This window comes from Oncorhynchus clarkii, chromosome 1 (assembly GCF_045791955.1).
Source record: "Oncorhynchus clarkii lewisi isolate Uvic-CL-2024 chromosome 1, UVic_Ocla_1.0, whole genome shotgun sequence".
NCBI classification, from domain to species: Eukaryota; Metazoa; Chordata; class Actinopteri; order Salmoniformes; family Salmonidae; genus Oncorhynchus; species Oncorhynchus clarkii.
Window position 1 is genome coordinate 81,717,609 of NC_092147.1, and position 13,918 is coordinate 81,731,526.

A 13,918-nucleotide genomic window follows, 5' to 3' on the forward strand; every position below is an offset into this window, starting at 1 on the left:
TCTCCCCAGAGTAATTTTATGTAGGACTGAGAAGCTCAATTCTGGTGAATTTTAAAAGGATGCTGACACCATCTAAAATATAATTTCCACCTCTAGAAATTATCCCAATAAATTGTTAAAGTAGCAATGTGTAAGTTATTGGGCGACCCGACCAAATTCACATAAAAATGTGAGTTATAGATCTATCTTTCTACTTTTAAGCAAGTCTACTAAGCGGTATGTTGCTATTTCTATGCTTCCTGTTAAGTTTTGTTTTTGCATCTTTTACTTTCGGTTTTGACAAACCAGCTGAAACAACTGTTTGTTAATGATGGTACAATGATTCTCTACACTATACCAGCTTATTTTGTCACATAAACTATTATAGTTTTAGCAACCAGGAAATGGTTGCTAAATGGTTGCAGAGCGATTTCTTCTTCTTAGTGCAATTTTAACATATTGGACCATGCATATAGCCAATACATGGTCCATATTATTAGGTATGCTATTAGCAATAAGCATTATCACATGTAGCCCAACTGATGCAATCACATTTTATTGGCTGCATACACATATTTAAGCAGATGTTATTGTGGGTGTAGTGAAATGCTTGCAGCATGGTGGCTATAAATAAATAGTCTGAAGCATGGGGTTGCCTATAGTATCTGTATTTAGTAAGCATGTCCCATTTTTTTTTGTTGCATTAACACAGTGAATATAATGTACCTGTAGAGTAACTTGAGGTGAAACGCCATGTTCAAGAATGGCCTTTGTCCCTTTAGTCAGATTACAACTGTTTACTTTCAGGTATTTGAAAACTAAATAATCTCCAAAGTGTAGTTATTTTTTTAACAAGCCATCGAAAGTTGTTTGCAATTTCAGTTTAATCCACCTGAAAAGAAATAACAAATAACACAACAAATATTGTGGTTGAACTAAATAGATAAACCAGACCATAGATACACCAGACAACTCCGTAGTAGGATGTTTTTTCTAGTCATTACTTGTGGTGTTTGCAGAGGGAAAGTAAATGTGGACTGTTCTAGCATCTTCAAAGTGCGCCTCAACAAATCTTTTTTTCATATTCCATTTTTTGGGGGAGCGTGGCATCAGTGATTTTGCTGTGGCACAGCGCGCCACAGCTAAATGACTGCAGCAGAAACAGTGTAGTACATACTGTAATAGTATATCAGAGCAGATTAGTGAGGAGGACATAACATCCAATCTCATGGCCCATTGCCTACCTGGTTGGGAGATTCTCCTGTCTGCTGTGTCACACTAACCTCTGTTTATATCGGTCCTGTTACGCCTGGGCTTCACCCCTATATCTCGGTCTGTCTTTTTCTGTCTCTCTCTCTCATTCTTGCTCTCTCCTGGTCTTGCGCTCCCACTTTCTCTGGCACTCTCTGTCTCTCGCTCTCTGTCTCTCGCTCTCTGTCTCTCGCTGTCTCTCGCTCTCTGTCTGTCTGTCCTGTCTGTCCTGTCTGTCCTGTCTGTCCTGTCTGTCCTGTCTGTCTGTCTGTCTGTCTGTCTGTCTGTCTGTCTGTCTGTCTGTCTGTCTGTCTGTCTGTCTGTCTGTCTGTCTGTCTGTCTGTCTGTCTGTCTGTCTGTCTGTCTGTCTGTCTGTCTGTCTGTCTGTCTGTCTGTCTGTCTGTCTGTCTGTCTGTCTGTCTGTCTGTCTGTCTGTCTGTCTGTCTGTCTGTCTGTCTGTCTGTCTGTCTGTCTGTCTGTCTGTCTGTCTGTCTGTCTGTCTGTCTGTCTGTCTGTCTGTCTGTCTGTCTGTCTGTCTGTCTGTCTGTCTGTCTGTCTGTCTGTCTGTCTGTCTGTCTGTCTGTCTGTCTGTCTGTCTGTCTGTCTGTCTGTCTGTCTGTCTGTCTGTCTGTCTGTCTGTCTGTCTGTCTGTCTGTCTGTCTGTCTGTCTGTCTGTCTGTCTGTCTGGTCTGGTCTGGTCTGGTCTGGTCTGGTCTGGTGTGGCGTGTAAAAATTGCCAATGCAAGTGAGGTAGATAATATAAAAAAGTGAAATAATCAATAAAAATTAACAGTAAACATTACACATACAGAACGTTCAAAACAATAAAGACATTACAAATGTGATATTATGTATATATACAGTGTTGTAACAATGTACAAATGGTTAAGGGTACACAAGGGAAAATAAATAAATATGGGTTGTATTTACAATGGTGTTTGTTCTTCACTGGTTGCCAGTCTTGCTGTTGTGATGGCACACTGGAATTTCACCCAGTAGATATGGGAGTTTATCAAAATCAGGTTTATTTTCGAGTTCTTTGTGGATCTATGTAATCTGAGGGAAATATGTGTCTCTAATATGGTCATACATTGGGCAGGAGGTTAGGAAGTGCAGCTCAGTTTCCACCTCATTTTGTGGGCAGTGTGCACATAGCCCGTCTTCTCTTGAGAGCTATGTCTGCCTACGTCAGCCTTTCTCAATAGCAAGGCTATGCTCACTGAGTCTGTACATAGTCAAAGCTTTCCTTAAGTTTGGGTCAGTCACAGTGGTCCGGTATTCTGCCACTGTGTACTCTCTGTCTAGGGCCAAATAGCATTCTAGTTTGCTCAGATTTTCTGTAAAAACTTTTGTTGGTTTTCTCATGATTTGGTTGGGTCTAATTGTGTTGCTGTCCTGGGGCTCTGTGGGTTGTGTTTGTGAACAGAGCCCCAGGACCAGCTTGCATAGGGGACTCTTCTCCAAGTTCATCTCTCTGTAGGTGATGGCTTTGTTATAGAAGGTTTGGGAATCGCTTCATTTTAGGTGGTTATAGAATTTAACGTTGTACACTGATATTTTTGCTGAATTCTGCATGCAGAGTCTCAATTTAGTGTTTGTCCCATTTTGTGAAGTCTTGGTTGGTGACCTGACCCCAGACCTCACAACCCTAAAGGGCAATGGGTTCTATAACTGTTTCAAGTATTTTTAGCCAAATCCTAATTGGTATGTCAATTTTATGTTCCTTTTGATGGCATAGAAGGCCCTTCTTGCCTTGTCTCTCAGATCATTCAGAGCTTTGTGGAAGTTACTTGTGGCGCTGATGTTTAGGCCAAGGTATGTATAGTTTGTGTGCTCTAGGGCAATGGTGTCTAGATGGAATTTGTATTTGTGGTCCTGGCAACTGGACCTTTTTTGGAACACCATTATTTTGGTCTTACTGACATTTACTGTCATGGCCCAGGTCTGACAGAATCTGTGCAGAAGATCTAGGTGCTGCTGTAGGCCCTCCTTGGTTGGTGACACAAGCACCAGATCATCAGCAAACAGTGGACATTTTACTTCAGATTCTAGTAGGGTGAGGCCGGGTGCTGCAGACTTTTCTAGTGCCCTCTCCAATTCGTTGATATATATTTTGAAGAGGGTGGGGTTTAAGCTGTATCTCTGTCTCACCCCACGGCCCTGTGGAAAGAAATGTATGTGTTTGTTCTTTGCCTATTTTAACCGCACAGTTGTTTGTGTACAGTTGAGGTCGGAAGTTTACATACACTTAGGTTGGAATCATTAAAACTCGTTTTTCAACCACCACAAACAACAGCAAAGGACCCTGTGAAGATGCTGGAGGAAACGGGTACAAAATAATCTATATTCACAGTAAAATGAGTCCTATATCGACATAACCTGAAAGGCCGCTCAGCAAGGAAGAAGCCACAGCTCCAAATCCACCATAAAAAAGCCAGACTACGGTTTGCAACTGCACATGGGGACGAAGATCGTATTTTTTCCCTCTAGTCTGATGAAACAAAAATAGAACTGTTTGGCCATAATGACCATCGTTATGTCTGGAGGAAAAAGGGGGATGCTTGCAAGCCGAAGAACACCATCCCAACCGTGAAGCATGGGGGTGGCAGCACCATGTTCACAAAATAGATGCCATCATGAGGGAGGAAATTAGGTGGATATATTGAAGCAAAATCTCAAGACATCAGTCAGGAAGTTAAAGCTTGGTTGCAAATGGGCCTTCCAAATGGACAATGACCCCAAGCATACGTCTAAAGTTGTGGCAAAATGGCTTAGGACAACAAAGTCAAGGTATTGGAGTGGCCTACAAACCTGACTCAGATACACCAGCTCTGTCAGGAGGAATGGGCCAAAATTTCACCCAACTTAGTGTGGGAAGCTTGTAGAAGGCTACCCAAAATGGTTGACCCAAGTTAAACAATTTAAAGGCAATGCTGCTAAATACTAATTGAGTGTATGTGAACTTCTGACCCCCAGGGAATGTGATGAAAGAAGTAAAAACTGAACTAAATCATTCTCTCTCCTATTATTTTGACATTTCACATTAAAATTAATTGGTGACCCAAAATTACCTAAGACTTGGAATTTTTACTAGGATTAAGTGTCAGGAATTGTGGAAATCCTGAGTTTAAATGTATTTGGCAACTTATTACTTCAACTGTGTGTGTGTGTATATTACCCCCTTTTCGTCCTAATTTAGTGGTATCCAATTGGTAGTTAGTCTTGTCTCATCGCTGCAACTCCCGTACGTTCTCGGGAGAGGCGAAGGTCGAGAGCCGTGCGTCCTCTGAATCCCAACCGAGCTGCACTGCTTCTTGACACGATGCAGTGCCTGCTCCACGCGGGAGGCCCTCGTAAACTTAATTAACATGGGAATCATTTCTATCTGCTGCGAGGAGTGTAAGATTGTGATCACAATTCCCTCACTGGACCCAAGGGAGGACATTCAGTTGAGAGCCTCTTCTTTTATGTGTTACCTTGGTAATAGTTAGGAAACTAAACATCATTTAAGAGTGACATATTTGATGTTAATATCACCGCAGTGATCTTGGCTTACTTTATTTTGATTACTCAGTTATGTTCTTTCTATCATCTTATTCTGGTCTCCTCCCTCCAGGCCCCCCTGCATATCACCTGCCTTCAGTCAAGGTTCCACTGGCAAAGAAGAAGAAGAAATCTAAACGCTGCTTCCTCTGTGGCAAGAAGACTGGTCTGGCCACCAGCTACGAGTGCAGGTTCACCTCTCAATTCTTCAATCATTCTCCCTCCCTACCTGCCTCTCTCTCCCTCATTAATCATTGTATTTCAATCAAGTCTGTTTTGTGTGTGTCTGTCCTACTCCTATGGATGCCAGAAGTTAGTTTCATTAGTCGTATGTACTAGGATTGAGAAGCTCTGTTCTGGTGACTTTTAAAAGGATGTTATACTCCCAGATGAATAAAAATGAAATTATGCTGACACCATCTAAAATATGATTTCCACGTCTAGAAATTAGCCCAATACATTATTTTAGTGTCAATTTATAACTTGTTGGGCGACCCGATCAAATTCACATTAAAAAGTTAGTTATAGATCTATCATTCTACTTTTAAGCAAATCTACGAAGCGGTAGATCTGTTCTATGTTGCTATTTCTATGCTTCCTGGTAAGTTTTTGTTGTTTTTGCATCTTTTACTTTCAGTTTTGAAAAACCAGCTGAAACAACTGTTTGTTAATGATGGTACAATGATTCTCTACACTATACCAGCTTATTTTGTCACATAAACTGAAATTAGGTAAACTATTATAGTTTTAGCAACCAGGAAATGGCAGAGCGATTTCTTCATAGTGCAACTTTAACACATTGGACCTTGCATATAGCCAATGCATGGTCCATATTATTAGCTATGCTATTAGCAATAATATAGTATCTGTATTTAGTAAGCATTCCCCTAAAAACTTGCATTAACACAGTGAATATAATGTACCTGTAGGGTAACTTGAGGTGAAACGCCACATGGGTTATCACACATCCTGCCTGTACTTCTCACACAAACCACTTCATAAAACAATTGTGTGTATCTGTCCTACTACTAGGTATGCCAGGAAGTTTGACGTTTTATTAGTTTGAAAAAATTTCACATTGTATAGTATCATTCATCAGATATTCGGATATTCAAAACAGGTTTATTTTTTTTTAAGTACTTTTTAACCTGAGAATTGCTGCGTGAGGGAGAGAGGATGGTGCGCTATTGCTGCAGCTGGCTCCGGATGTTATATTTGGGAGGTGTGTGTAGCGCGCAGACATGGCGAGAGACACCATCGCAATTTGGCTACAGCCAAGACTTGCTGACTAGTAGCAGCCACAATGTTATTTATCATCCCATATAATAGTGCATGTGTCTTGTAACCTAGAGAAGCTATAGCTAGCTAGCCAGGCTAATTGAGGCGCACATCCTGTGCTTTCTCTCAACCCCATTCATATAACACCCTAGACCCACTCCAATTTGCTTACCGCCCAAATAGGTCCACAGACGATGCAATCTCAACCACACTGCACACTGCCCTAACCCATCTGGACAAGAGGAATACCTATGTGAGAATGCTGTTCATCGACTACAGCTCGGCATTCAACACCATAGTACCCTCCAAGCTCGTCATCAAGCTCGAGACCCTGGGTCTCGACCCCGCCCTGTGCAACTGGGTACTGGACTTCCTGACGGGCCGCCCCCAGGTGGTGAGGGTAGGCAACAACATCTCCTCCCCGCTGATCCTCAACACTGGGGCCCCACAAGGTTGCGTTCTGAGCCCTCTCCTGTCCTCCCTGTTCACCCACGACTGCGTGGCCACGCACGCCTCCAACTCAATCATCAAGTTTGCGGACGACACAACAGTGGTAGGCTTGATTACCAACAACGATGAGACGGCCTACAGGGAGGAGGTGAGGGCCCTCGGAGTGTGGTGTCAGGAAAACAACCTCACACTCAACGTCAACAAAACTAAGGAGATGATTGTGGACTTCAGGAAACAGCAGAGGGAACACCCCCCTATCCACATCGATGGAACAGTAGTGGAGAGGGTAGCAAGTTTTAAGTTCCTCGGCATACACATCACAGACAAACTGAATTGGTCCACTCACACAGACAGCATCGTGAAGAAGGCGCAGCAGCGCCTCTTCAACCTCAGGAGGCTGAAGAAATTCGGCTTGTCACCAAAAGCACTCACAAACTTCTACAGATGCACAATCGAGAGCATCCTGGCGGGCTGTATCACCGCCTGGTATGGCAACTGCACCGCCCTCAACCGTAAGGCTCTCCAGAGGGTAGTGAGGTCTGCACAACGCATCACCGGGGGCAAACTACCTGCCCTCCAGGACACCTACACCACCCGATGTCACAGGAAGGCCATAAAGATCATCAAGGACATCAACCACCCGAGCCACTGCCTGTTCACCCCGCTATCATCCAGAAGGCGAGGTCAGTACAGGTGCATCAAAGCTGGGACCGAGAGACTGAAAAACAGCTTCTATCTCAAGGCCATCAGACTGTTAAACAGCCACCACTAACACTGAGTGGCTGCTGCCAACACACTGACACTGACTCAACTCCAGCCACTTTAATAATGGGAATTGATGGGAAATGATGTAAATATATCACTAGCCACTTTAAACAATGCTACCTTATATAAATGTTACTTACCCTACATTATTCATCTCATACGCATACGTATATACTGTACTCTATATCATCGACGGTATCCTTATGCAATACATGTATCACTAGCCACTTTATACTATACTATGCCACTTTGTTTACATACTCATCTCATTTGTACATACTGTACCCGATACCATCTACTGTATCTTGCCTATGCTGCTCTGTACCATCACTCATTCATATATCCTTATGTACATATTCTTTATCCCCTTACACTGTGTACAAGACAGTAGTTTGGAATTGTTAGTTAGATTACTTGTTATTACTGCATTGTCGGAACTAGAAGCACAAGCATTTCGCTACACTCGCATTAACATCTGCTAACCATGTGTATGTGACAAATAAAATTTGATTTGATTTGATTTGATTTGATATAAAACAGCCTACCTGCTGGTTGCTCATTGTCTCCTACTCCTTCAAATTGCAAACTTTTTATTCCAAAAATGTATTCCATATTGCATTAGTGAACATCCTTCTCCACTTGCTACACGTTGAGCCTCTGCCACTTTGATTGGCCAACATTAATAACAAGCTACACACTGTGAAGGCTACCAGTTGGCTACCCGTCTTTTTTTATAGGGCACACCATGCACGTCATAAAAATGTAAATGTTTGTTTTATTAAATGCATTATTTGAAATGTCATGGTATATCCTTGTATGTCACATGGATATTTGAATTTAGTGACAGCCTTTTCAGTGTTAAAGAGGCATTTGAATACTAACGTCTTTTTGAAAAAATTTAGCCGTGCACATTCCTAGCATGTACAGGATACACATGGTATTTACCGTCCAACAAAATGCTTAGTTGCAGGTTCCTTCTCGACAATGCGATAATAATAATATGAACATAAAGATAATGGATCAGTGGAATAAAATAAACGTTTTAGCATAAGTATAATACAGGAAGGCACAATTATATAGTCCAATATTTACACATGTTTTGGGGAAGGGGGATTGTTCATGTCTAGGAGTTTGTGTCATCAACATGATATCACATCACATGCTGGCTTAAGTCTCCACCACCACAACTCCATTATCTCTCCCCTCTTCCCCATCTCCCCTCCTCCCCATCTCCCCTCCTCCTTTTCCTCCTCCCTTCCTCTCCCCGCTCCTTGTCCTTGCTTAGAGAACACAGTGTGTGGTGGTGACGCAACAGAGTAACTGGAGCTGTGTAAACTCCTGGTCATAACGCTTAACCGTCTGATGTTGGAGTCACGCTGTGTGCAAAATATTCTAATTGTACTTGGACTCGATCACACAGCGCTAACTGTGATAGTGTTACACTTGGTGTGTGTGTGGTTGAAAGTAGGACAGTTGCGTTGTAACACGCCCCTAGTCTGTAGTTTCCCCTTCATCTGAAAACGGATCTGAAAATATAGTTGGTCATATTTTTCTACAGGCGTTAAGACAAAGGAAAGGGGTCCCTGTATATAGTATGCTTACTTTCTCTAGTTCTTATTTTTCTTTGTGTTTTTGTTCTACCTTATGTTATTTTTAGTACTACATTGATATTGATTACTGCATTGTTGGGTTTAGTTCTTGCAAGAAAGGCATTACACTGTACTTGTGCATGTGACATTAAAACTTTCAACTTGAGGGGGGGAATCCAGTTTAGACCAATGAGATGCACCATCCCATGGTGTTATGAGTTCAGATGAAGGAAAGGAGATGGTGCACCCATGGTGTTATGAGTTAGGATGAAGGAAAGGAGATGAGATGAGGAGAGGACTATAGAGCAGTCAAGGGGAATACTGGAAATGATGATGCAACAACTTTCAATACTGTGCCCTTGGATGACTCCTTAGCCCTAGCTGCCTAGCACGAACCATCACACACACACACACACACACATTTTTTTTTGTCTCTATTTCAGTTCCTCTGGGATGGAGAAGGGATAGAGGTCTGAATAAAGCTAGATATACAGTGCATTTGTAAAGTATTCAGACCCTTTGCAGTGTTTTGTTATTATGGGGTGTTGTGTGTAGATTGAGGGGAAAAACAATTGAATCAATTTTACAATAAGGCTGTGACATTAGAAAATGTGGACAAAATCAAGTGGTCTGAATACTTTCCAAATGCACTGTAGCGGCAGGCTTTCAGTAAAGTGTTACCAATTGGTGTTCTACTTATTACTATTGTTCAGTAGAAATCTGTTATTATATCATCACACTTTCAAATCCCCTCCAACTTCGGGAGGTTTAAAATGGAACAGTCACAGCCATACTGTCTGAATAGGGCTGTTGTGTTATTTTTCTCAGGTGTGGTAACAACTTCTGCGCCACCCACCGCTATGCAGAGACCCATGACTGCACGTACAACTACAAGAGCGCCGGACGCCGCTTCCTCCAGGAAACCAACCCCATCGTCAACGCTCCCAAGCTGCCCAAGATCTGAACCCCTCCCCATGTCCCCCCTCTATCCCTGCACTCCTCTTTCCTCTTTGGGATGAAGAGAGAGAAAATAACAGATGTACCTGAAAGATTTAAAAAGAAAGAAGGAACATGATCACCACTGTGTGCTTTTAAATTGACTTAACGACTTCAAACGCCATGTGTGAACAAAACGGAGAACACAGAATATTAGCAAATTAACTTTAGTAGCTAGCTGTTTCCTTCGCTCTGGACAATGTGAACGAACTGTTCATCCGCTTTTCCTCATACAGTAACTTTGATTGTTTTCCATAGCAGGAAAGTATTGCATGTACATTTTGTAGTTTTTAAAGCAGAATGTCTGTCTATTTCATGTTTTAACAGAAGTGCATGACTCCAAGCGTATAATGTTATATCTTTATATTTTTTGCTTTATCAGATTGTTTCTAAACATAGGACTGCAGATCAGTCTTTGAGAGATGCACTTTAGAATTATCATATTTATATACCAATATTAGACTTTGACATTTCTTCGAGGGAAGGCTGCTGTTTTTCTTTTTGTAATGAAGTGTTTTTGTTGTCTTACTGTATCATAATGTTTTTATATCCAGTACCCATCTCTCCTTTCCCCTGCTTCTATGGGCACATACAGTACCAGTCAAAAGGTTGGACACACCTACTCATTCAAGGGTTTTTCTTTATTTTTACAATTTTTCTACATTGTAGAATAATAGTGAAGACATCAAAACTATGAAGTATCACATATGGAATCATGTACTAACCAAAAAAGTGTTAAACAAATCAAACAATATTTTAGATTCTTCAAATAGCCCCCCTTTCCCTTGATGGTAGCTTTGCATTCTCTCAACCAGATACACCTGGATTGCTTTTCCAACAGCCTTGAAGGAGTTCCCACATATGCTGAGCATTTGTTGACTGCTTTTCCTTCACTCTGCAGTCCAACTCATCCCAAATCATCTCAATTGGGTTGTGGTTCGGTGAATGCGGAGGCCACAGAATGCTGTGGTTGCCATGTTGGTTAAGTATGCCTTGAATTCTCAATAAATCACTGACACGGTCTCCAGCAATGCACCACCACACCAACTCCTCCATGCTTCATGGAGGGAACCACACATGCATCCGTTCACCTACTCTGCGTCTCACAAAGACACAGCGGTTGGAACCAAAATCTCAAATTTGGACTCAATGGACAGATTTCCACCGGTCAAATGTCCATTGCTCCTGTTTCTTGGCCCAAGCCAGTCTTGTTTTTATTTGTCTCCTTTTAGTAATGTTTTATTGGCAGCAATTTGACCATGAAGGCTCAATTCACGCCTCCTCTGAACAGTTGATGTTGAGATGTGTCTGTTACTTCAACTCTGAAGCATTTATTTGGGCTGTAATTTCTGAGACTGGTAACGCTAATAATGAACTTATCCTCTGCAGCAGAGGTAACTCTGGGTCTTCCATTCCTGTGGCAATCCTCGAGAGCCAGTTTCATCATAGCGCTTGATGGTTTTTGCGACTGCACTTGAAGAAACTTTAAAAGTTCTTGACATTTTCAGGATTGACTGACCATGTCGTTTATCTTTTCATATGACTATGGCAATAACAGCTGAAATATGGTAAAAGTCCATACTATCTTCTGTATACCAACCCTACCTTGTCAGAACACAACTGATTGTCTCAAACGCATTAAGAAGGAAAGAAATTCCACAAATGAACTTTTAACAAGGCACACCTGTTAATTGAAATGCATTCCAGGTGACTACCTCATGAAGCTGCTTGAGAGAATGCCAAAAGTGTGCAAAGCTGTCATCAAGGCAAAGTGTGGCTACATAAAATATATTTTGATTTGTTTAACTTTGGGCTTGACGTGCCGCTAGTGCCCCCCTCGACAACATCCGGTGAAATTGCAGAGCGCGAAATTCAAAATACAAAAATTATAATATTAAACGTTCATGAAAATACAAGTGTCATACATCATTTAAAAGCTTAACTACTTGTTAATCCAGCCGCTTGGTCAGATTTCAAAAAGGTTTTACGGCAAAAGCATACCATGCATCTGAGGACATCGCCCCACATACAAAAGCATTAAAAACATTTTCCAAACTAGCGTTCAAAATAAATCACTTACCTTTTGAAGCTCTTCCTCTGTTTGCAATCCCAAGTGTCCCAGCTACACAACAAATGGTTGTTTTGTTCGATAAAGTCCTTTTATATCCCAAAAAAGTCAGTTTAGTTGGCTTGTTTGATTGAGTAATCCACCTGTTCCACTCGTTCAAAATGCATACAAAGGAATCCCAAAGGTTACCAATAAACTTAGTCTAAAGTCAAACAACGTTTCTAATCAATCTGTAGGTACCCTAATATATAAATAAACGATACAATTTAAGACTGAGAATAGTGTGTTCAATACCGGAGATAAATAACGAGGTGTCTGTTACACTCACTGACCTTATTTTAACAGTTTTAGAAACTTGAGCGTTTTCTATCCAATTATATGCGTATCCTAGCTTCTTGGCCTGAGTAACAGGCAGTTTACTTTGGGCACGTCAGTCATCCGAACTTCCGAATACTGCCCCCTATCCCTATTAACACTTTTTTTGGTTACTACATGATTCCATATGTGTTGATTCAGAGTTTTGATGTCGATGCTATTATTCTACAATGTAGAAAATTGTAAAACATTAAGAAAAACCCTTGAATGAGTAGGTGTGTGAACTTGTGACTGAAACTATACATACTGGCATCACCTTTATAACACGTATTTTACTAAAGGGTATAACACTTCCCGTTGATGAGAAACTACACTGAACAAAAATATAAACGCAACATGTAAAGTGTTGGTCCCATGTTTCATGAGCTGAAATAAAAGATCCCAGAAATTTTTCATATGCACAAAAATATTATTTCTCATTGCGCACACATATTTGTTTAAATCCCTGTTACTGAGCATTTTTCATTTGCAAGGATAATCCATCTACCTGACAGGTGTGGCATATCAAGAAGCTGATTAAACAGCATGATCATTACACAGGTGCACCTTGTGCTGGGGACAATAAAAGGACACTCTAAAATGTGCAGTTTTGTCACACAATGCCACAGATGTCTCACGTTTTGAGGGAACTTGCAATTGGCATGCTGACTGCAGGAATGTCCACCAGAAATGTTGCCAGAGGAATTAATTTATCTACCATAAGCTACCACAAATGGTGTTTTAGAGAATTTGGCAGTATGTCCGACCAGCTTCACAATCGTAGACCACGCCAGCCCAGGACCTCCAACATCCGGCTTCTTCACCTGCAGGATCATCTGAGATCAGCCACGCAGACAATTGATGAAACTGTGGGTTTGCACAACCAAACGATTTTATGCACAAACTGTCAGAAATCGTTTCAGGGAAGCTCATCTGCATGCTCGTCTTCCTCACCAGGGTTTTGACCTGACTGCAGTTTGGTGTCGTAACTGACTTCAGTGGGCAACTGCTCACCTTCGATGGTAACTGGTACCCTGGAGAAGGGTGTTCTTCACGGATGAATCCTGGTTTCAACTGGGATTAATCCATGTGAACGAGCTGTTTGCTGATGTCAACATTGTGAACAGAGCGCCCCATGTTGGCGGTGGGGTTATGGTAGGAGCAGGCAAAAGCTATGGACAACAAACACAAGGGGTTTGGATCACTACTGGCTGTAAGCGAACGAGTGCTGCGCGTTTGGAGCAATACTGGCTGTATCCAAGGCTCAGCCAATCATTTACAAAACAACAGAATGCAGCACTGCACGTGACTGAAGAAAGAAGAGACAACCAATTTACTAGTTACAGCATCAGTGCGTGTTCTGGAAAGTCAGCTTGCCAGTTACAGCAGCGTGTCCCCTGAACAATAACGAAGAGGTAACGTTAGGTGAGAAGCTTGACCACGGAGACGGGGATGAGAAGGTGATGAAGTGTACTTCATGAGCTGTAACCAAAAAACTGGAAAGTTTGAGTTTTTTTATTTTTAATTTTTTTTATTTCACCTTTATTTAACCAGGTAGGCTAGTTGAGAACAAGTTCTCATTTGCCACTGCGACCTGGCCAAGATAAAGCATAGCAGTGTGAACAGACAACACAAAGTTACATGG

At 41.6% G+C, this 13,918-nt stretch overlaps 1 protein-coding gene across 4 annotated transcripts in view; it reads left to right on the forward strand.

Annotated features, from left to right (window-relative positions):
• The window catches only part of LOC139413187 (AN1-type zinc finger protein 4-like), a 41,297-nt gene extending 28,596 nt beyond the window's left edge, over window positions 1-12,701 (forward strand). For 2 of the 4 annotated variants that reach the window (XM_071160296.1, XM_071160289.1), the window contains exon 10: window positions 4,847-5,182. In XM_071160296.1, the coding sequence (XP_071016397.1) occupies window positions 4,847-5,112 (266 nt within the window). In that variant the 3' untranslated portion in view covers window positions 5,113-5,182. Of the gene's footprint in view, window positions 1-4,846; window positions 5,183-9,683 lie in introns of those variants that run through there. The other 2 variants (XM_071160305.1, XM_071160313.1) reach the window with 2 other exon arrangements.
• The last annotated feature ends 1,217 nt before the right edge of the window (window positions 12,702-13,918 follow it).